Genomic DNA, 20,877 nt, shown 5'->3' on the forward strand with positions numbered 1-20,877 from the left:
TGGGACCCTCCTCCGGTGGCCGGGGAGCAGCCGGGGATCGAACCGGCACTGCAGAGGCCGAGGCAGCTTCGCAACCCAGCGCTCAACCGCTGCGCCACCGGGGAGGCCCCCTTTGGAGTTTTGAGTTTGTTTTTTTTTTAAGTCATGGAAGTTAAGATTACTTTTTGCCTGTGGTATTCTAGGTTTGGGTTGGGATCTTTGTATTATGTTGGGGCATGGGATTTAGGATTAGATTTTTTTTGTGTGCCTAACATACCCGTGAATGATTGAGACCACAGAACTGCATTCTGTTTTCCTCCATTATTCCACAAACACTAGCAGACTTTGATCTTCCTGAGGGGATGTCATTTAAACTTGCTTTTGTTATGATCAGACTTATGGTCTATGATTTAAGGGTCAGTGTTCATACTTGATAAAATCTTTTCATATCTTTTCTGATTTGATTTATTATTAACAAAAGCCTAATAAGACCTAGTTTATGTCTTATTAAAAACAACATCTTTTTTTTTTTTTTCATTAATTGTGGAACAAGCAGGAACAGGTAGCTTCAGAGACCTTTGTCTGACTCAGCTTGTCCACAAACCACTCTCCCCAAAGTAAGAACCATTAAAATGTTCAAACCAGCTTCCCAGATATAAATTTTATATTTTTACCTCTCCTTAATTTTCACGGCAGGAACCTTCAGTCTGTGGTGTCATCCTAAGTTTGAGGATCGTTGTCAGTCAGTGGTGGAATTCATTAAGAGAGCCATCATGCACTCCAAGAATGGGAAGTTTCTCTATTTCTTGAGATCCAGGGTTCCAGGTAAGGCTGTAATTCTGGTTATATTAATTAACTTACTTGGGTATATCCAGTATAGTATCAAAATGCATTCTTCCTATACTCTCCAACCCCAAAAGCCACATTTACTTGAGGCTGTTTCTTCCTGACTCTGTATTCCTAGAATATAATGGTTAGTCCCCTACCCTTGTACATAAATCTCTCACTTTACTGAGAAGTAATCTTTTTTTTGACCACATGAATGAAAAAATTGATCTTGCCTTTGATGTCTAGGCATCATGTGAATATTTAATGTTCAGAGTGGCTTCTTTTTCCTAATCCATGTATCACTTGCTTACATTGAAACAGAGAGGTTAGTGCTCTCAGTAGTAGGGAAGATTACAGTGCTCACTAGGAGGGCAATGGTGAGTGTCAAGGATGTTGAATTCAACAGCAGTCTACATGGATTTTCATTTCATACTAACCTTTTTATAAACAATTAAATACTTTTTGTTATATCTTGTATCCCTGTCAGTGTTGACTACAAAACCTTCTTTCAGTTGGGGAGCAACTCTTTCTTGTGGTTACATAATTTTCCTGCCCACTAACTAGGGATATACCTATACATTGTCTGTTAAGGGGACCAAAAGGGATGGTGTGGAGAAATTAACATTTAGTGTTGGCAAAGGCAAAATGATAAGCACATTAATTGAAGAATTTGTAAGATACAAACAGAACTTAAAATGAGAACTTCATGCTTTCCCATTGAATCAAATGAAGATTCTTAAACAAGATGCCATCCGCCTACTCTAAAAATGAAGTTGCAGGGAAGCCTCAGGCAGAACATCAGTAACAGAGTTGAGCCAGGTTACCGGAATGTGTTTTATAATCTTGGTGATTTAAATAAGGCATGACAGGGTGCAAACTGTATTAATTCTCACTTCATTTAGTATTTGCCTCAGTGCTGTCAACACAGTTGGGTCTCATGCAGTTGACTTGGGTAAAGGGGAAAGTTAAAATCTCACAGGATTGATTCAGCTTAGCAATTTTTAAAGTTCATGACTTTTTTTGACAGCTATTTTTTTTTTAAAGATTTATTTATACAAGAACTGGGGTACAGACCAGAGGTGCGGGAGGGTGAGAGAATTCACCAGAGACAGAGCGGGGAACAAAACACGCAGACAGACTGAAGACACTGCTGAGGGGAGCAGTGGGCGAGGCAGGAGAGGTCTGCCACGCCATGTGGGAATCTCCCTGGCCGGCTGGGAATCGAACCCGCGCTGCAGAAGCTGCAGACAACTTCACAGTGCGGCGCTCAACCCGCTGCACCACCGGGGAGGCCCTAGCTATTTATTTAACAAACAGTTTTCAAAAATAAACCACATCTCTGCCCTCAGTATGCTCATAGCCTCAAAGAGGGGACATGTTGAAAAATAAAGGCAAGAGCTATAGACATGGCAGAGGTCAGCAAGGGCAGGGTAATCAGCTCTGAGAGTGAAACAGGGAAATCTCAGAGGAGTCTGGAGTATTTATTCCAGTATTTATTCTGTAGTAGAGTTTTTATTACAGTATTTATTCTGTAGTAGAGTTTAGAGAGAATCTCGGGCTTTTTAGGTATAGCTGATTCATTCTACAAGTATGCCCTGTCTGCAAAAATGTTAGCTAAGGGTCTTAGTATTAAGGCCTAGAACTGGTAGTAATTGCTACTATTTGTTGAGTGCCTGTCATTTGCCAGATTCTTTGTCAGGTTCTTTATTTAAATATCTCTGATTTCTTACTGCAACCCCAAAGTTATACATTAGATAGACCTATTTAAAAAAATAGATAAAAGACTGTTTTCATTTTGCCAGTGAGGAGACTGAAGCTGAGACTCAAAAGTGAAGTTACTTACTCAATAAAGGACACTCAGTTGATGACTACTGAAATGAGGATTCAAACCAAGACCCCTAGTAACTCTAAATCTTGTCCTTTATTTACCACCAATCTGTTATTGGAAATTGAGTTTTCTGGGATTTGTGAATCTATATAAAGAAGAAAAATTGTGTTTATTAGAGGAGGGTAGGTATCTTTCTTGTGGATCTACCTAAAGAAGAAAAATTGTGTTTATTAGTGGAGGGTATCTTTCTGAGAACTTTGATGAATGTGACAGGTGTAGATAGGATACGTATTTGCACTTAAAATTTGTAATCAAGTTGAAAAGGCAAAGCAGAGTTAGTATTTGCCCTAGACCATAAGTAAACTCTCTTTGAAGGATTGGGACAAAGATGGCAAAGCCAGTGTTCTTCTTTACCTTTGTTGCCCTCTTTGTTTATCATAACGGCCTAGGTATTATATGAGGTTGACTTTATCAGAGAAGATTGGCATGAGGAAGGAGGTAGTCATTAGCATTTAGATGGCACTTTATCAGCCTTCATCACCCAGGTATTCTAACTCAGTAAATTCTCAAAGAACCTGTTTGTTCAGACTTTAGGATGGTGATACTTTAATGCCCATAAGGAGCCAAGTGTTACTTCATTAACACTTACAAAATCCTTTGAAGGGGTATTACAATCTCTCTTTTCTTTTAAACACAGACTAGAAACTGAGGTACAGTGAGCTGCAGAGCCAGGAATGCAGTCAGGTTTTTTCACTCAAATCTAGAGCTTGATGTACTAGCAGACCATTCAGAGTGATGATAAAGGGATTCCAGTGATCATAGGAACCATAAAGCTCTGACTAATGGGAAAGTTCTGAATGGTGGCAAATCAGAAGCAGAAGGAAATTAATTAGAATAAATGGGTTAATTAGCATCTAGAGTAGGGACTCTTGGTAAAAATGATGGCACCTGAGTTTGGTTCTCCCTTATCTCTTACAGTGTCAGAGCATGGTCATCATAAATCTGAGGTCACTGATTATATCTCACTCTGGTCCATTTCACAGTTATAAATCAAATCCCTAACACCAGCCAGCAGTCATAAAGAGAATATGATTGGCTTAACACAAAACACTGTCAGAGCCAGAATTCAAAGTGAACATGTCCTTCTTAGTCAGGAAAATCCCCATTATCTGTGAAGTGTATGAAGAAAAAATAGCTTTTTTTTTCAATCTTACTTTGGACAACTCTAAGGAAATTGGCTACTTCCTCTGTTATAACTACCGTTAAGCTTGTTACTTTTTCAGTGACATGGCTTTCCCTTACCCCAGGGTTTCTCAATCCAGCAGTATTGACATTTTGAGCTGGTAATTCTGGTCTGCAGGTAATAGTTTGGTGTATCACAAAGAACTGTGTGCTCAGATCCTCAGACTTGGGAGATTTGTCACCTCTAACCTGGTCCATGTTGGGGGAAGAGAAAATAGTTGCTGGAAACTGAATTTTTTTTTAAAGATTTATTTATGCATACAAGAACTGGGGTACAGGCCAGAGGTGTGGGGGGTGAGGATTCACCAGAAACAGAGTTGGGAAACAGAACAGGCAGATCTACTGAAATACACTGCTAAAGGGAGCAGCGGATGCGACAGGAGAGGTCTGCTGTGCCATGTGGGTTAGCTCCCTGGCAGGCCAGGGATCGAATTTCTGCTGCAGTGGCTGGTAATAGCTTGATAGCGCTGTCTTTAACCCCTGCGCCACCAGGGAGGTCCTGGAAACTGAATTTGTGCCCAGGACCCCTGGCACGAGGACCAGAGTAAAGTTAGTGATGATCATTATTCTACCTTGCTCTTTCCCATCTTGGATTTATTTGCATTTCTAACCCTTTTCTGTTAAAATGGTCTGGATGTGAGAACTCCCTCACTTGCTGTGTTTGGGGCAAACAGTATATGGTCAGGTTTCAAATAGCTATTTGCAAATCTAAGGGTAAAAGTAACACACTTAAATAGGCAAGATTCAAGAAGTCAAACAATTGGATAATTGTATGCTGCCTATTATCCTGATTTCTTTTAAACACAAGTCCTGTAGTACTATGTCTTTAGGAATAAAAAATTATTAGATACATAAATTACTTTTGTCTCTGAAACATCATGTTGAATTTAGCAATATTACAACCAACTTCCAAAAAACTTTGTTTGCCATAGTTTAACTTACTAAAGAAAACTTAAAAACAGGGCCTCCCCGGTGGCTCAGCGGTTGAGCGCTGGGTTGCGAAGCTGCCCGCGGCCTCTGCGGCGCCGGTTCGATCCCTGGCTGCTCCCCGACCACCGGAGGAGGGTCCCACATGGCCACATGGCGCGCAGACCTCTCCTGCCGCCCGCTGCTCCCCTCAGCAGTGTACTTCGGTCCTTCTGCCTGCTCTGCTCTCCGCTCTGGCTCTGGTGAATTCTCTCACCCTCCTGTGCTTCTGACTGTACCCAGTGCTTGTATAAACAAAAACAAACAAATAAATAAAGAAAGAAAGAAAGAAACATGCCTCTATATAAAAAAAAAAGAAAAATTAAAAACAAATGAAAGGGTAAGTTCAAAGAGTCATTTGAACCTCAAATTTTATATATATATATATATATATATATTTTTTTTTTTTTTTTTTTTGTGGGACCCTCGCCAGTGGTTGAGGATTGAACTGGTGCTGTAGAGGCTACAGGCAGCCTCGCAACCCAGTGCTCAACCGCTGCGCCACCAGGGGAGGCCCCCTGAACCTCAAATTATTTTAAAAACGACTTAAGTTTAAATAAATTGAAGGGCCACGAAACTGCCCGCAGCCTCTGCAGCGCCGGTTCGATCCCCGGCTGCTCCCCAGCCACCGGAGGAGGGTCCCACATGGCGCACAGACCTCTCCTGCCGCCCGCTGCTCCCCTCAGCAGTGTACTTCGGTCCATCTGCCTGCTCTGCTCCCCGCTCTGGCTCTGGTGAATTCTCTCACCCTCCCGCGCTTCTGACTGTACCCAGTGCTTGTACAAATAAATAAATAAATAAATTTATAAATAAATAAATAAATTTATAAATAAATAAATAGATTGAAGAGGGAAATCATGTGTGAATACATTTTCTTTCTTTCTTTTTTTTTTTTAAATGATATTGAGGAAGGAACCAACCATGTGGCTGAGGACTACAGTACTTCAACAAATAAGCCTTAGGCTTGAAGGGGTGGGAGTGAGGAGAGGCTGCGCACAAATCAAGGTGCTGTGATTGCCCGAGACACCCCCTCTGTCACACTGCAGAGGGGTGGTGCTCTGGGGACAACCCTGGAGAATCCCCCGGAGAGAGCTCTGGGGCTAAGCTCTTCTTTAGACAGAGCAGGTGTCCCAGGCAGACCAACTTTGTTGGCTCTGTGCCCAAGTCCCCAAAACCATATAGGCCTCAGCTTTTTCATATGTGTAATAGGGATAATGTATCTAAGAGTGTAGTTTTGAACTGAATGAGTTAATTATTTTTAAGTTTTAGTTTAGTAACAATATAATTTGTATGTTGACTTTTTTCCCCCAGAAACTTAGTTGTCAATAATCCTGAAAAGTCTTTGGGAGGCAATCTGTTGTAAGCTTAAACTTTTCTTCTCATACTTTCAAACACAACTTAGAAACTGAAATTAAACTCCAAAAAATAGTGGAGACTTCATTTTCCAACAAGTTTTGTGTACAGAATTTCTTTCCATATGACATTGAGAAAATAATTCTTTCAAAGATTTTGCAACTCGGATTCTTTCTGTGAGCAATTTGCTTGTTTTTCTTTTATAGCCCCTTTGCTTACTGAAGCTTATTGTTCCCTTGAACACTATCCTGGTGTCTCCATTCTGTGGCACCAGTCTTGGGAGTTAGGGGGTGGAATTTCCCAGCACAGAGCCTGCTGATATTGATGAAACCTGAAGGGCTGGGGCTCTCATCGGGCCTGGCTGTTATCAGCTACTAGGTGGTACTAATGCCAGCTTGCCCAAGCAATATATGGCTTTTCTTTTAAGAGCATCATGCTATTTTTTTTTTTTTTAATATTCCTGTACCCAGCCTAAAATTTGAAGGGTAGTGGTAGGAGGAGGGAGATAAGAGGTGACTTATCTGATTTTTCTGATTTGAAGTAAATGACAGAAGAGATAGGCTTGTAAAGTTTGAGCCCAGCTATTGCCTTCTACTTACCAGCCTCTCAGTTGGAATTTGATCAGGATCCCTCTGAATATCCATTCAGATATTCAAAGTATCCTCACCCTCAGGATACTGCCTAGATGTGCTGAGAAAGTCATTCCTGTTCCCCATAGAGATGCTTTTTGTTCTTGCCCTTTGCCAAGTGCCTGACGCCTAGACTCCAAGCAAAGTCTCCAGTGTGGCATTTTTCCCTGGGTGCTTCTGAAGAGCAAGACTCTCAGCTGTTAAGAGTAATATTAGGAGGGCCCTCTGCAGGGGAGAATAGATTCCCTTCAGTGTGAAATGTGGTAGAGGTGCTTCTGCAAATGGAAATCAGCAGTCCTTTGTAGAAGGGAACTTTTGCAGAACACACCATTTGAGCTAGAAAGGAGCCCTTCTTTATTTCTTTCCCCTCCCTGAATTCTTTTCATAAGAGAAATTGTAGTTAACTGCATTGTTCCCTCTGAATATTTCTCTTGGTTTTCTTGAAGGACTGCCACCAACTCCGGTCCAGCTACTCTATCCAGTGTCCAGATTCAGCAATGTCAAATCTCTCCAGCACCTCTGCAGATTCCGAATCCGACAGCTTGTCCGGATAGATCACATCCCAGATCTCCCACTGCCTAAGTACAATGGGGTCAATAGGGTTGGGGCAGGTGGGAGGTTAGTTACAAATGTTAGTGAGGCCTGTGAGCTGAGTACACAGGCAGAATCTGGCTATATCCACTGGCATCATCCTTTACTTTCTCCTTTGTCTTGGCACCTAATTCTAGAACTGTCACATTGAAGCCAGAAAGGAAGGGGGAGGTGTGTCTGTGTGTTAGCCTCTCTTCTGCAGTTTCTGTGAAGGGTGGAGTGGAGGTGGTGAGAGGGAGGGAGACCGAACTATAGTGAGTGAGAAAATGGGGATTTTATTTTGTTGGTAGATAGTGGTGTAGTCTTAACATATAGGAATGGAAGAGAGAAGGTTGAATAAAGGGGATCTTTCTTTTAAAATTTATATAAATAACACTGTATGTATCCCTCTTGTGCTTTTCACAGACCTCTGATCTCTTATATCCGAAAGTTCTACTACTATGACCCTCAGGAAGAGGTATACCTGTCTCTAAAGGAAGCTCAGCTCATTTCCAAACAGAAGCAAGAGATAGAACCCTCCACGTAGCAAGGGGCCCCCTGCTGGTCACCACCAAGGGTATGAACTCTACCTCACTGTTCAGCCAGTTGTCTTCCTGGTAGTTATCATCCAGTGGGCCTGGTTCCCCTCCCCCAACCCAAATGTATACCCTTGATCTAGTTATCTGTCTACGGATAGTTACCATAGATCCGATCATGGAGTCCCCAAAGGGGGGAAAGGAATGAAGAAATCAAGAAATACAACTTTGGGAGGCTACAGTGTTTTAACTTTGAGGATCCTGGACTGCATGTATAATCTCTTATCATATCTTTAATTTTATGCAAATTGTCTGCCCTGGGAAGTGACTTCTAAAACATGTAAATGCCTAATGTCTAGGAGGATTTCTGTGCTTGGTGGCTTTGCATTTGCTATCAGGGTGGGATGGTTGAAGGAACTGGGGAGGTCCATCTGTGCCACCACACCCTTGAGGAGTAATTGGGCCCCTACAGTTAGAGCACGCTGCTGTGGGTGCCTTATCCTATGAGGAACCCATGTTAATAGGAACATGTCCTGACAAAGGCTCAGGATGATGATGGAGGGCTCCAAACTATCGTGTAGAGAACACGTGATTAATATTGAGCAGAGAGGTTTTTGGATGAGAGGGACTTGACAGCCAGAGGAAATATATTTGATTTATTTTCTTAAGAGTGGTTAAACTTAACTGTGTGTGGTTCTAGCGAGTAGCACAGGACCTTGATGGATGAAAGTATGAGAACTTAGAATTCAGTCCACCTTTAGGAGGCCCTTTTTAGCAGAGAGATCCCAAAATGGAATGGTTTTCATTTGTTTATTTGAAGTGCCATCTTTGTTTATTCAACAAACTATACACTTGTTACATACCCAGTGTGAATTGGGAATAGAATTCTGAGCAAGACAGTCAAAGGCTCTTTTCACTGAGCTGTAATTCTTTTTTTTTTTTCAATTTTATATATTTTTTACATCATTTTTCATTTTTGTGCAATGTGTGCATTTTCATCTTGGTTATAGTCTCCATACAATTCCCACCCCCCTTGTTTTGATCCTGCTCCCTTCTCCCCTTCCACTCTTCTCCTCCCCCACCCCAGTGTGTCTCTGGTTTATAGTTGCTTGTTGATTTTGATTTTCACTTTATTATAATTAGTCTTTTTCCTGGTCCCTTATTTAGGTTTTCTAAATTCCTGCTATGAGTGAGGCCATCCGGTATTTTTCTTTCGAGCTGTAATTCTCATGGGGAGAGACAGTCAACAAACATGTAAATAAATGAGTAGACTAACTTCAGTTGACAGTACACATTATGAGAAAAAGTAGATGAAGTTTAGTGGTTAGTGGTGGGATACTAAAGTTTGAATGATCAAGGAAAGATCCTGTGAGGAGGTGAAATTTTAGCTGAGATCTGAATATCAAGGAGTCAAGAACAAGAGAACATTCTGGGCAAGAGATCCTATAAGTATAAAGACCTTCCGATGGGAAGGGACCTGATATGCTCAGGCATAGGGTTGGGGTAGCCATTTGTCATGAGTGTGGGGCTGTCATGTATTGGCAGTGAGTTAAACTGAGTTCCCAGGGTCTCTGCTGTGACATGGGATGATTGCCTAAAGCAGAGAATAAACATCATGCTGTACCTACTTCTGATGGAGATGTAGGGCCCCTTGAAAAGGGGGGAACAGTACTTCCAAAGGGAACAATCTTAAAGGTGTGAAATGACTTCTTGGTCAGACTGCCTTTATTTTGGACCACTTAGTCTGGGCGTGCTGTTACCTGGTGTCTTCATGTAGGGTTACTCTGTACAGAGTAGCAGAACAGAGATATCGCTAATCAGAAGGTAGTGCTGCACTGGCCTTTGTGATTACCTATTAACCTTCTCTAATAGCCAGAAGCTGTAGACACCTACAACTATTTGTGGCCAGGCTCACCAGGGATAACTCCTGAGACTCCGTTCCTTTTTTATTCTTTAGAGCAGGTAGGTCTCAGGAGGGGGAAAAAGTGGGTGGAAAATTAAGGGGTATGAGAAAGGGAAAGAGAAGTTAGGAAATGTGGTGGGATACATTTGTTAATTATTTTAGTTCCTTTTTATGACATCCAAATCACAGGCTACTCAGGCCACTGCTGCATCCCTAGTTGGGCCAGTGTTTGTGGAGGCATTTGATTAGCCCTCCTCTTTCTGAGCTGTACTTCTTGCAGAGACTAGGCTGTTCTCCACTCCATTTTGGTTCTGCTCTGTTGAACTACTCTTTTTTTTCCTTTCTTACCTAGGCATTTGGTTGCCAAGCTCCAGTTTGAAGAACCAAGTAAAGCTACCATGAAAAGAGGAGTGAGGAAAAACCAGAGGAAATAGGAATGGTTGGGATCCTCTCTGCAAGGACTTTGGTTCCCCTCACAACCCTGGGGCTTGGAAGAAGCACACAACCATACACTCTGAGTGGGGCTCCACCTTTCACATCCAGCCCTGTGCTATCCTGGGATTGGATGAGCTCCTTAGAAAACTGGAAGAAGTCTCAACACTGTTCCTTTTTCAGAAATTTTGTTTTGGAGATTTAGATTTTTTTGGTATGGAAAACTCACCTTAAAGGCAGCTGGGGTTTGGCCCCATCATGTTGAAAGTGGTGCAATGGGTGAGCAGGTCCAAGGGGGAGGTGGGGGGAGGAGAGGCGATTGCCAATGACAGTCGTTTGTCTGGTGCCAGTGTGCTAGTCTTTACCATTGACCTTGAAGAAGGAAAGAGAAGGAATTAGAAGTGCATATCAGTTAGGTAGCTGCAATAGGAGCAGAAAAGTAAGGAGGGTCTGTGGTCTCAAATAGAAGATTATTGGACAAAAATTGGCAAATGGCCTCTGCTGGGGGAAGTAGTGACTCTTGTCCTTTCCTTCTAGGGTTTTAGGGATCTGATTGCAGAATCACCTCTCATGATTAATTTTACTGAATTCCTAAGCTCTGTGACCTCAAGTTAGCCCCATTCCTCCTCCACCCTCTACCCTTTCCTTGAGATAACTGTACATTTCACTCTAGTCATGGTAACATCATTCCTATTGCTTCCGCCAGCTGTCAAGCAGTAGTTTTTCTCATCACCTGAGCAGCTCCAATCATGGGCTGCTAAAGTTAATGGAGCATGCTTCCAGATTCTTAGTGGCAAACTGTACCCGTGACTTAGGAGTCAGTGTTACTTACCTCCATATGTCTGTCAGCTAGTGAGAGGGGATGTGGAGGAATGTGAGAAACCAAGCGATTATAGTTTGCTCTTCCCAGAGAAGGCCTCCTAGTGTCTCAGCCATCATGGAGTCTCCTGAGATGAGAGGAGGAGGACCGCATCACATCTCATCTCCAGGTCTATTACTGTCGTCCCACTTCTGGGATGGGAGGTAGCAAGGGCTTCTTTCCTCTCTGTGTTCTTTCTAGCAACCCAAACATTTTCCTGAGGCAGACACTGTTTGCCCTCCTTTCATTGCAAAGTCTGTCATAGGCTGATTTGAGAGTTGCCTGTCTTCCACGTGAAAGTGAAGAGGAGAGAAAAATCTGAGTGCTTTTCAACAGTCTAATTTTTTCTGAAGCTAGCCACTGTCAAGTAGTATAATGCTATCGAGTTTGCCTTTCTATAGAGTTACTCTGGGAAGAGGGTTTACAAATAGGATGTGAAAATTGAACTATTTGGTCTTTATTATTATTTGGCATTAAGTACTCTATGAGGCTGCCTCTTTTGGTTCCCTTATGTTTATGTCTGCCTCATCTCATGAGATAAAATATCAGATTGGTGGTTTCCTGCTGCTTTGGGTGAAGCCCCGGTGTCTCGGTAATTTATAGGAGCGCGCCTTCTGGAAACATTGGCCTTCTGCCTATGTCGCACATTGAATGGCCAGTCTTCCTCCTCATAACTGAATAGGGAGGAAACTTGCATTGCTACCTGGCTATAAAGGACTGGCCCACAAAATGAGCTTTGTGGCATAAACGTAAGCCACCACTGATTTGTCGTGAGGTACCTCTTCTCTCCTTGGCTCCTAGTAGTATTGGCAGCTAGTTAAGATTGTGACCCAGGAATTTGACTTAACCTATGAATCTTGCCTTTTGAGGGTGCAGATTTTGAGGGTGCACTACCCTTCCTCTGGGAAGGGTAGTGGTTACCAGTGGTTCCCACCTTGCAGGAAGTTCCACTCCACTGTAGAACCTGCTGTCTGGAATCCACCGGTAGCTTCAGGTGGCTGATGTACAGTTGACTGGGATTTTTTTTTTTTTGAACCATTTTTAACCATCAGCCACCCATAATTTTAAAATCATTTTTTAGCATGTGATTGCCTGGCTCTGGGCTCCGTATTGTGGAAAATACAAGAGGTGTAAGACATGATATTTGGTGTAAGGGAACTTCTAGGTGAGTGCCACAGATGAAGCAATTGGAGAATGGCTCTGTGTGCCAGAGAGAATCAAGGGATGTCTTTGAAGATATTCAGAGTGGATATGGTCTCAGGATAGACCACAGCTGGTCTCTATGGTGTGAAGCTTCAGATCATAGGTGGGGGCTGGACTGAGGTGAGAAGCACTCATAAAAGCATGGGATCCATAATCTGCATGCCATGTTCTGGACAGTGCGCAGTCCCACATTAGAGCAGCAGCATCAAAGAGTCCTTTTCAGTGTAGTGGTTTAGCCCACAACTTCCTGTTATCAGGCAAGTTTGAATGCTGAGGGGTAGTAGTGGTGAAATGGAGCCCAAAGCCAGCCAGGTTACTGCCCATGGCCATGGCCCTCACTGCTCTCCACGTAGCCTGTGTGAGGACGGCAGAACCTCTGTACCCACTATGGCATTCTTCATTTGGAGAAATGTCATCCAAGTATAAAACAAAACTAGCTAAGGAGATGTGACTGGTCTCACCACTGTCCTTCATTCTCCTCTGGGAAGGGTAGTGGTTACCTGTGTCCATAATCTGTGTTTTAGTCACAGCCCACACTGTGACCTAGTCCTTCCTCAGTAGAGTGGGCTGGAAGGCACGAGTTGGGTATGCGGAGCCAGGCTCCATGAGGAGAGGTGGAGGGTGGGACAGTTGCGTGAGAGGCCAGCCTGGCTGGAGTAAACAGGGAGGGAGCAGGAACAGCTAACTGGCCATTGTCTGCACTGCCCTCATCTCTCCTGGTGGCGCCCACCCCCTCTTCTGCAGTCTGTGCAATGCTAAGTGAAGTGCACTCATTGGAGGGATTCAGTCCTTCTTGTTGTATTTTAACTGTCACAAACTGGAGAATATTCTAACTTCTAGCACCCCATCATCAATTTCTAAGTAGTGGGTGAGTGATGTCAGTACCTGCACACTTGTTGATGATTGATCTACTGAAACCTTCCTCAGGACAGGCGTAACCACTGTGAGCTGGTGATAACTACTGCTACAACTTGCTATAAGTGGAAATGGGTGAGCTGTCACAGGAACACAGGATTAGTGGACAAGTGGGTAACAGCTGGGAGTTCGGGCCACTGGTGATGACCTTGTCTGGTGGCCTGCCTGTGCCTAGAGAGTGAATATAACACCCTGGGAGGGGAGCTGTGGACTGGAGCACCAGCCTCCTGAAAGCTTGTCAGGGAGCTCACCTCCGTGGTTTCTTCTTTCTCACTTCTCACTTGGGCTGATGGTGTCAGGCCCTTGTTAGGTTGGGAGTGATGTGAGATAGCTGCAAGCACCCCTTCAATGCACATCCAGGAAGAACTAGGGAGTTGGAGGGGGGGGGCCTAGTTGTCTCAGATCCTTAGATCTGAGACAGGAGTAGAGCCAGATGCCCTGGAGAGCCATCAGAAAGTGGGGATAGGAGGAACTTTTCCCTTAGGTTAGGTCCTTCCCTGCCCGGCTGCCTCTGCCTTGACATTGAGCCCCAAGACTGGAGGAGTAGGCACTGGGATAGAGCCCTGTGGCTGCTGAAAGGGGGACTGAAAGTCTGTGTGCGTGTGTGTGTGCGTGTATGCGTCTTCACTTGCAGAAGTCTTGCCACCGCTGGGGTGTTGAGAGCATCTCCACTGGGGGGAGACCTGACATTTGTTTTCCACTTTTGAGAGGATGCCATGCCCCCTGTTCCTAAGGGAGGAGCTTTTGCATTAGACATTTTCCCTATGGGAATCCTCTTGGTTTGGTTTGTGGGAAAGGGGGGAGTGGATAAATGACTTTTATCTCTAATTGTCAACACAGCTGTTCTTACACTGAATTTGTGCTATTGCATACATGTAGCCATCTTTCTTTTCACTGCAGCAGTGTTTATCAGTAGTTCAAAATGATTTATTTGCTCCTGGGGAGTAAAACCTTTTTTATTAAAAAAGAAAAAGAAAAAAAAAAAGTGTGAACGCCCCCCACACACACACCATGGTAGCTGTAGGCTTATTGGGCCACAGAGCTGAAGAAGGCAAAGTCAAGTCTGCCAGGCCCCGTGACCCTGTCCTGTGTTGACATGGGAGCCTTTGTGCTCGGCACGGAGTGACAGGAGGCCTTGAGAAGACGGACAATGGAGTCCTGGGAGGCGTGAGGCGGGGGCGCACCACAGAGAGGCACTGGGGACTCAGGGCTGCAGTTAGAAACAGAGTAATGAGCTGTATTTCAAATACTGAGACTGATCTGCCAGGGGAAGGCCTGCCTTTATGTGCAGATTCCATATTGTCTTTGTCCTTTTCATTGCTTCTTGACCTTCCTGGTAGGTGCCTCTCAGTTTCTTCCTGTTCCCCTTCCTGTCCCCTGCGCCCCTTCTCCCCTCCCCATCCATTCCCATCTGCCTCCCAGGAAGCCAGTCCTGCATGCTGAGTCTGTGACATGACTTCACGCCCATCTCATCTCATTTAGGGGGAACTGCTCCCTCACCTCTGCCATCCCTCCCTCCGCCATGCCAAGAGGCATCAAGGGGCCGGCAAAGAGCAACCAGCCACAGCAGGAAGACATGATTCTGGTTGCAGCTGGACTGCGATCATAGTTGCTCCTGGAGCTAGAGTGTAAGGAAAACGTAGGACACTCTGGTCAGAACCCAGGATGATCACAGACTGCACAGCCCCGCTCTGAGCTGCGGCCTAAACTGCCTGAGCCCCAGTTCAGCTGGGAGGGGAAGACTGGTCTGACCACTCCATCCCTGGTGCTCCCTTGAATAGGGACCTGCCCCTCTCTGCTAGGCCCAGAACCTTTTCCAAGGGACAAGCATAACCCAGGCACCGCTCTGTGGGCAGCCGGCTTTTGGGACGCCCAAACTGGTGCTGCCTGTGGCACAGCCACTGCTGTACATTTTTTGGTTGTTTTTTAAGAAACTCAACAAAGAGGGGTGTTGTTCTGGGCTCCGGTGGTGGCTAATTCTTTACGAGAAGGGGAGCCACACACCCCTGCAGCCACTGCTGTCCCCTAGCCACCCTGGCGCTCCTCCAAGCCAAAGCGTGGCCTGGCTTTTGTCTTCCCATTTAGTTTTTCTCCTCAACTCTCCCTTTTTGTGCTTAATTTATTAAAATAGTTGCTGTATAATTTATTTTCATAAACTATAAAAAATTACTAAATGGTTAAAATAGACTTGCAGGCCAATCTTAAATGGGGTGGGAGGGTTTGAGGGTGGGGTGGGAAAAGGAAAGATGTTTTGATATAAACAAAACAAATGCACTTTGGGTGTGTTTTGGTATTTTTCTGGGGCAAGAGGGCGGGTGTTGGGATGTCCCTGTAGATTAGTTCCAGAATGGGGTGTCTGTATATACTGTATTAATAGGCATGTTTGACTTGTAAAGGGACGTTAGTAGCTGCTGCAGGTCCTGTTGGGAAACCCCATGTACAATTCCCGGTTTTTTGTAAGTGTCAGTGCGGGAGATTTTGACTCTTGTGTTTGTATCTCCTTTTTATGATTGCTGTACTGACCCATGTCTTTTTGGGGAGGGTTGAAGAGATTTGAAATAAAAATGTTTAGAAATTATTTCATGTTACTTGGATTTGTGCTTTTGAATCCCTTTTCCAACTCATGACTGCTCCTCCCCCCCCCCATCAGACCAGATGATCTGTGGGAACCCCTGTAATGTCAGCTAAACAGGGCACATCCAGACTTGATCTTGTCAGATTTGGAGATGTTGAAAAATTCCTGAGATTGATGGTTTGTTCCGAGCTGCCTTCTCCTTCCCAGGAAGTGCAGGAGAGCTTTGTGGGGATACTATGAGCCTCTCTGCCTTGGCGAGCAGTGGTGCAGTGCTCTTCCCAGAGAGGCTGGCTGGCAAGGTATTATGTTTCACCTAATCCCTTCTGTCTTTCTAGTTCATTCCTTTTTTTTTTTCTCAAATATTTATTTTATATATGTATACAAGAGCTGGGGTGCAGGGCAGAGATGGGGGGCAGGTGAGAGGATTCACCAGAGACAGACACTGCAGCACAATTTCTATCCCCGGCCAGGAGCTGACCCACATAGCGCAGCAGACCTCTCCTGTCCCACCCGCTGCTCCCCTCAGCAGTGTATTTCAGTCAGTCTACCTGTTCTGCTCCCCACCCTGTCTCTAGTTCATTCCCTTTTGAGCTGTGCTCTTCGGAGAGAAAGGCCAGGGATGTTCCTCTATGATGACCATGCACTTGGAGCCCCTCAAATCTCCCTTTTTACTTTCCCACCCAGTCCTCCAAATTCCACACTCAAGATGTGAGTCACTTTGGCACATTGTGGGGTTTTTGTGCGATTTCTTTCCACAAATAGGAAGCAACTGAGGCATGGAACCCTGGTTTTCACGACATTTTCATAGGGCAGAAGTCCCTCAAGGAGGGAGCCTTGGAACCCAGCTTGCCCCTGGCAGCTCTTTCACAAATCACAGGTCCTCTGTAAGTGAAACAGGATAATGCCAATTCTGATAGCCGTTTTGCGATAGCACTAACTTCTGGCTGAAGTTTTCTTCGATTTTGGAAGAAAAGGTGCACTCACTAAGCTATGAAGAATGAATATTACAAGGGAAAATAGGGCCCTCCCTGGTGACGTTAAGTCTCAGTGCTACCACTGTGATGGTCCACCACGGTGGCCTGAGTTCAGTCCTGGGCCAGGATGCTGAACGATATGGTGCAGCTGACCTCTCCTCTCTCGCCCGCTGCTCCCTCAGCAGTGTATTTCAGTAGATCTGGCCTGTTCTGCTCCCCACTCTATCTCTGGTGAATCCTCTCACCCCCCCACCCCCGCCTCTGGCCTACACCCCAATTTTTCTATGCCAAAATAAATATTTCAAAAAAAAAAAAAGAAAATGTTTAACTCGGCATTAGTTCTTCAAATGCTCTGCTGACCATTGTTTGGACACTGTCAATCAAAAGGAAAACTGCAAACGCCAGTAGAGTGTGGCGTGCACCTCTTAAAAGTAGAGACAGTTTTAATCATTTCAAGTAACATCGTTCATATTATCGAGGGCTAGGAAAGATAGGTGCTGGTTCCCTCTGACTTGGGTGAAAAAGCCCAGAGAAAGAATGGCATTCTTTTTGGGAACAGCCCCCAAATAAAATTACCCCTCCCACCCTCTTCACCCCAAAACCTGAAATGACCTGGCTTCATTCACCCTGTAAATTGTATTCCATCACACAGTCTCCTCCAGCCCACTTCTCAGCACCATCTCCTCGTGCACGTAGCTAGCTTGCTTGATTATATGAAGCAACTGCAAGCTCATGGCAAATAACTACAGTGCAGGAAAGTGCCCCCTCCATTCCAGGTGTATTCCCTGGTGGAGAATGAGATGGATTTGCTGTCTGTCTTGGCTCCCCCAGCCTCTCGGAGTGTGGGCATCTGGGTAGTGCCTGTTTCATCTGGCACTCAGCCAAAGGCAAAAGCGCTGCTTCCAACTCTGAGGCGCTGGCTGGGTTATCATGGTCTCTAATGCAGTAACTGCCCTCCACTGATTTTCAAGAGGAATTTTAGCTACAATGTTACCCTAATCTCCCATCCCTATTTAAGCTGTGATTTCACTACACACCTCTCCCCAGTCACCATGTCCTAGTTCAGGTGCCCCCCGCCTTTTTTCATTCGCACAACTGGTAATTTCCCAACTGGTCTTTCTGCTCCTTATTTTCCCCACTCTAGTCCTTCTAAAATTCCTTCCAAAGTCAAAATGTACTCATGTCACTTCCTTAGTTAATTTTGTCGATGACTCTCAACCTGGAGAAGGAAATCTTAGCTCCTCAGGTGGATGTTCAGGGCTTTCTCCTCCCCTGCCACGCAGGCTCTGGTTGTGATGCGTGACTCCAGCCCCCAGATCATGGCATCCCATCTGTCAAGCCACCTTCCCTAGTGCTGTCCCTGGAGGACACTTGACTGTCACCCATTTTGTCACGCAAGGTTCTGCTCCAGGATCACTTCTGGAATTTTCTCCAGCCGCTCCAGGTCAAACAAATTCTTCTTCTGCTATTTGTTCATATATCTGCTTGTTCAACTGTGACCTCTGCTCTGAGGGTCAGAGCCCGTGTCCCGTTCAGCTCTCTCCCTGCCCCAGGCCTGGCACAGTTGAGCAGGTATGCCAAGGTGTTGGAGGAGGAAGAGTGAGATCAGCTTCCAGGTGAGAAAGCCATAACTGAAGATCCTGGATGGCCCCTGCTTGGTGCCAAAGGCATCACATGACAGAACTTTCGCTGCCCTTTGGGCGGAGGATGCTGCCAATGTTGGGTCAGCAAGCTTTGTCCAGTGACTAGAGGTTGCACCAAACCATCCACTGGCCCTGCTGAATTCTCACTTAGCAGAAACCCCGAAATTAAAGAAATCTCAGCTCCCTGCTCTCTTGCTCTCCTATGCCTCTCATCTCATCCTGTGGGGTGGCAGGACCCTTACCCCTTCCTGGGAAACTTGACTGTGTTTTGTTTTTCTGAAGATCCCAGGATGATGGGACAGGTGGGAGAAGAGGCAAGGCTAGCCAGGTTTACACTGGGAGAAAAGGGGAAGTATGGGGAGGTAACAACTGAGCTTGGACCGAGTTTGGAAGGGCCCAGTAGGAAGGGGCAGTCTGGAAGGCACTCTCCTGTATGAGAGAGTGAAAGACCAAGGCCTACTCTGCTGCTGCTGTACCCTAGTGTTGGTGAAGACAACTGCAGTAGAAATAGATGCCCTTTTTCTTCTGGATACAGTACTGTTTCTCTGAATGAGACACAACTTAGAGAAGTGATTGTAGGTCTAATTTTAGACATGCCAAACTCTTATTGCATGCAGAAGGGGGGGGTGTCTTGTCTTGTTCATCTTCTGCTCTGACCCACCCCCACAACTAGTCCTGCTCTGGCATACCAAGGGATGCCCCTGGGTTGCTGAAAATAATGGAGTGGATCAAAGACAGTCAGGCCAAGAGGGGGAGGTGGCCAGCGGGGGATGGAGTCTGGGCTGCGTGGAAATTCACTGGAAGCAAGGCTAGAGAGGGGAGAACCTGGTGTGAGTACGAAGGGGAGGCAGAAGGGCAGAGGCAGTAGTTCTCCGCCAGGGCAGGGTTTTTTCTTTTTTTTCTTTTTTTAAAGATTTATTTATTTATTTATTTATACAAGCACTGGGTACAGTCGGAAGCGCGGGAGGGTGAGAGAATTCACCAGAGCCAGAGCGGGGAGCAGAGCAGGCAGAGGGACCGAAGTACACTGCTGAGGGGAGCAGCGGGCGGCAGGAGAGGTCTGAGTGCCATGTGGGACCCTCCTCTGGTGGCCGGGGAGCAGCCGGGGATCGAACCGGCGCTGCAGAGGCTGCGGGCAGCTTTGCAACCCAGCGCTCAACCACTGTGCCACCGGGGAGGCCCCCAGGGCAGGGGTTTTGAATCTCACACTCACCTCATGGCTAAGACACCTTCCTAGAATATGGTGAGGATGGTGGACAAAACTCAGATGCCTTGATGGGGCCTGTGCCTCCTCCCCATGACTACACCCACTGGCTAACACCCCTGTGAGCACCCCCCAGCATTTGAGACCTGCTAGTCGTGTGATCTTGGCCAATCTGTTTATGCTTTCTCAGTCCGTCTCCTCTTGAAACCTAGGGAGAGTATTTTTACTTAGCTTGTGTGCAAATAAATGAGATAATGCACGAGCAAGCCTGGTGCCTTGGTAGCACTCAATAAACAGCCACCGGCAATAATTATTACCATCATGTGGAGGAGAAGCACTGAAAGTCTTTTGTTGTCCCGAAGGCAGAAGGAAGAATGAAGAGACTTCAGGAGCCTGGTCAACAGAGGCCAGAGGCCGCGGTGTGGGGTGGGGCGGGCAGGCGGGCAGGCAGGCAGGCAGGCGGAGGGGAAGCTGCTGGAGGGTAGGGCTGCAGCGGTGCTGGAAGCAGGTGGAGCTGGGTGAGTTGTGGGCCTTTCCTGCCACCTAGTGGCCTATCTGGGCGAGGCCACCCAGCCATCTCAGGTCTGGGCAGCAGCAGGGTGAAACTAGGCTTAAATATTCCTGATCGCAGTCTCTCCAGGTCTCTTCTGCTGGCCCCATGTAATGCCCTGTCCCCTGCCGGGACTCTGGCCCTTGACACCTCCTCTAGGCCCAGCTGTGGCACCTTTCTCCAGGTAGGGGAGAGCCTTTGTTCTCTTGGCTCCCAGCAGAGTTGGGAGCTGAGGCAGGCAGCCCATAGGCTGGTGGAGGCCATCCTCACGGCCCTTCCCCTCCCCTGCTGGTACATGACCACTAATGGTATTCTGGTCCCAAGGGGATGCCAGGACCTCCTGGTACCGGGGCCCAGACCCATCTCAGTGTTTGTCACACAGATTTATTTCATTCTGTACATATGCACTATTTTAGCAGGCCCTGGTAGGAGGTCTGCTAAGCCTTCTCTTGCTCCCTTCTCCTGAGGATTTCACTTCTTGTCTCCAGGATGATAGAAAGCAGGATAGACACAGAGGCCTGCTGGTGAAGGGCCCAACGATGAGGGGTGGGGTTGGAATCAGCGGGTGTCTGGGTCTCTCATGTTCTCATCATCTGCCCCCAGCCCCGCCCCATGGGCAGGCGCCCTGCCCTCTGAGGACACCGCCTGGAATGATGTCCTGGTTGCATCATGTCTGACTCCGGCTTCA

At 45.9% G+C, this 20,877-nt stretch overlaps 1 protein-coding gene across 2 annotated transcripts in view; it reads left to right on the top strand.

Annotated features, from left to right (window-relative positions):
* Nucleotides 1-15,471, top strand: part of SOCS7 (suppressor of cytokine signaling 7) — a 30,488-nt gene extending 15,017 nt beyond the window's left edge. For both annotated transcript variants that reach the window (XM_037491986.2, XM_054688827.1), the window contains 4 exons: nt 676-804; nt 7,272-7,407; nt 7,822-7,972; nt 10,187-15,471. In XM_037491986.2, coding sequence (XP_037347883.1) covers nt 676-804; nt 7,272-7,407; nt 7,822-7,942 — 386 coding nt within the window. In that variant the 3' untranslated portion in view covers nt 7,943-7,972; nt 10,187-15,471. The remainder of the gene's footprint in view (nt 1-675; nt 805-7,271; nt 7,408-7,821; nt 7,973-10,186) is intronic.
* Nucleotides 15,472-20,877: the final 5,406 nt, after the last annotated feature.

This window comes from Talpa occidentalis, unplaced genomic scaffold, assembly GCF_014898055.3.
Source record: "Talpa occidentalis isolate TD23 unplaced genomic scaffold, MPIMG_talOcc4v2.1 talOcc4.7, whole genome shotgun sequence".
In the NCBI taxonomy this organism is placed as follows: Eukaryota; Metazoa; Chordata; class Mammalia; order Eulipotyphla; family Talpidae; genus Talpa; species Talpa occidentalis.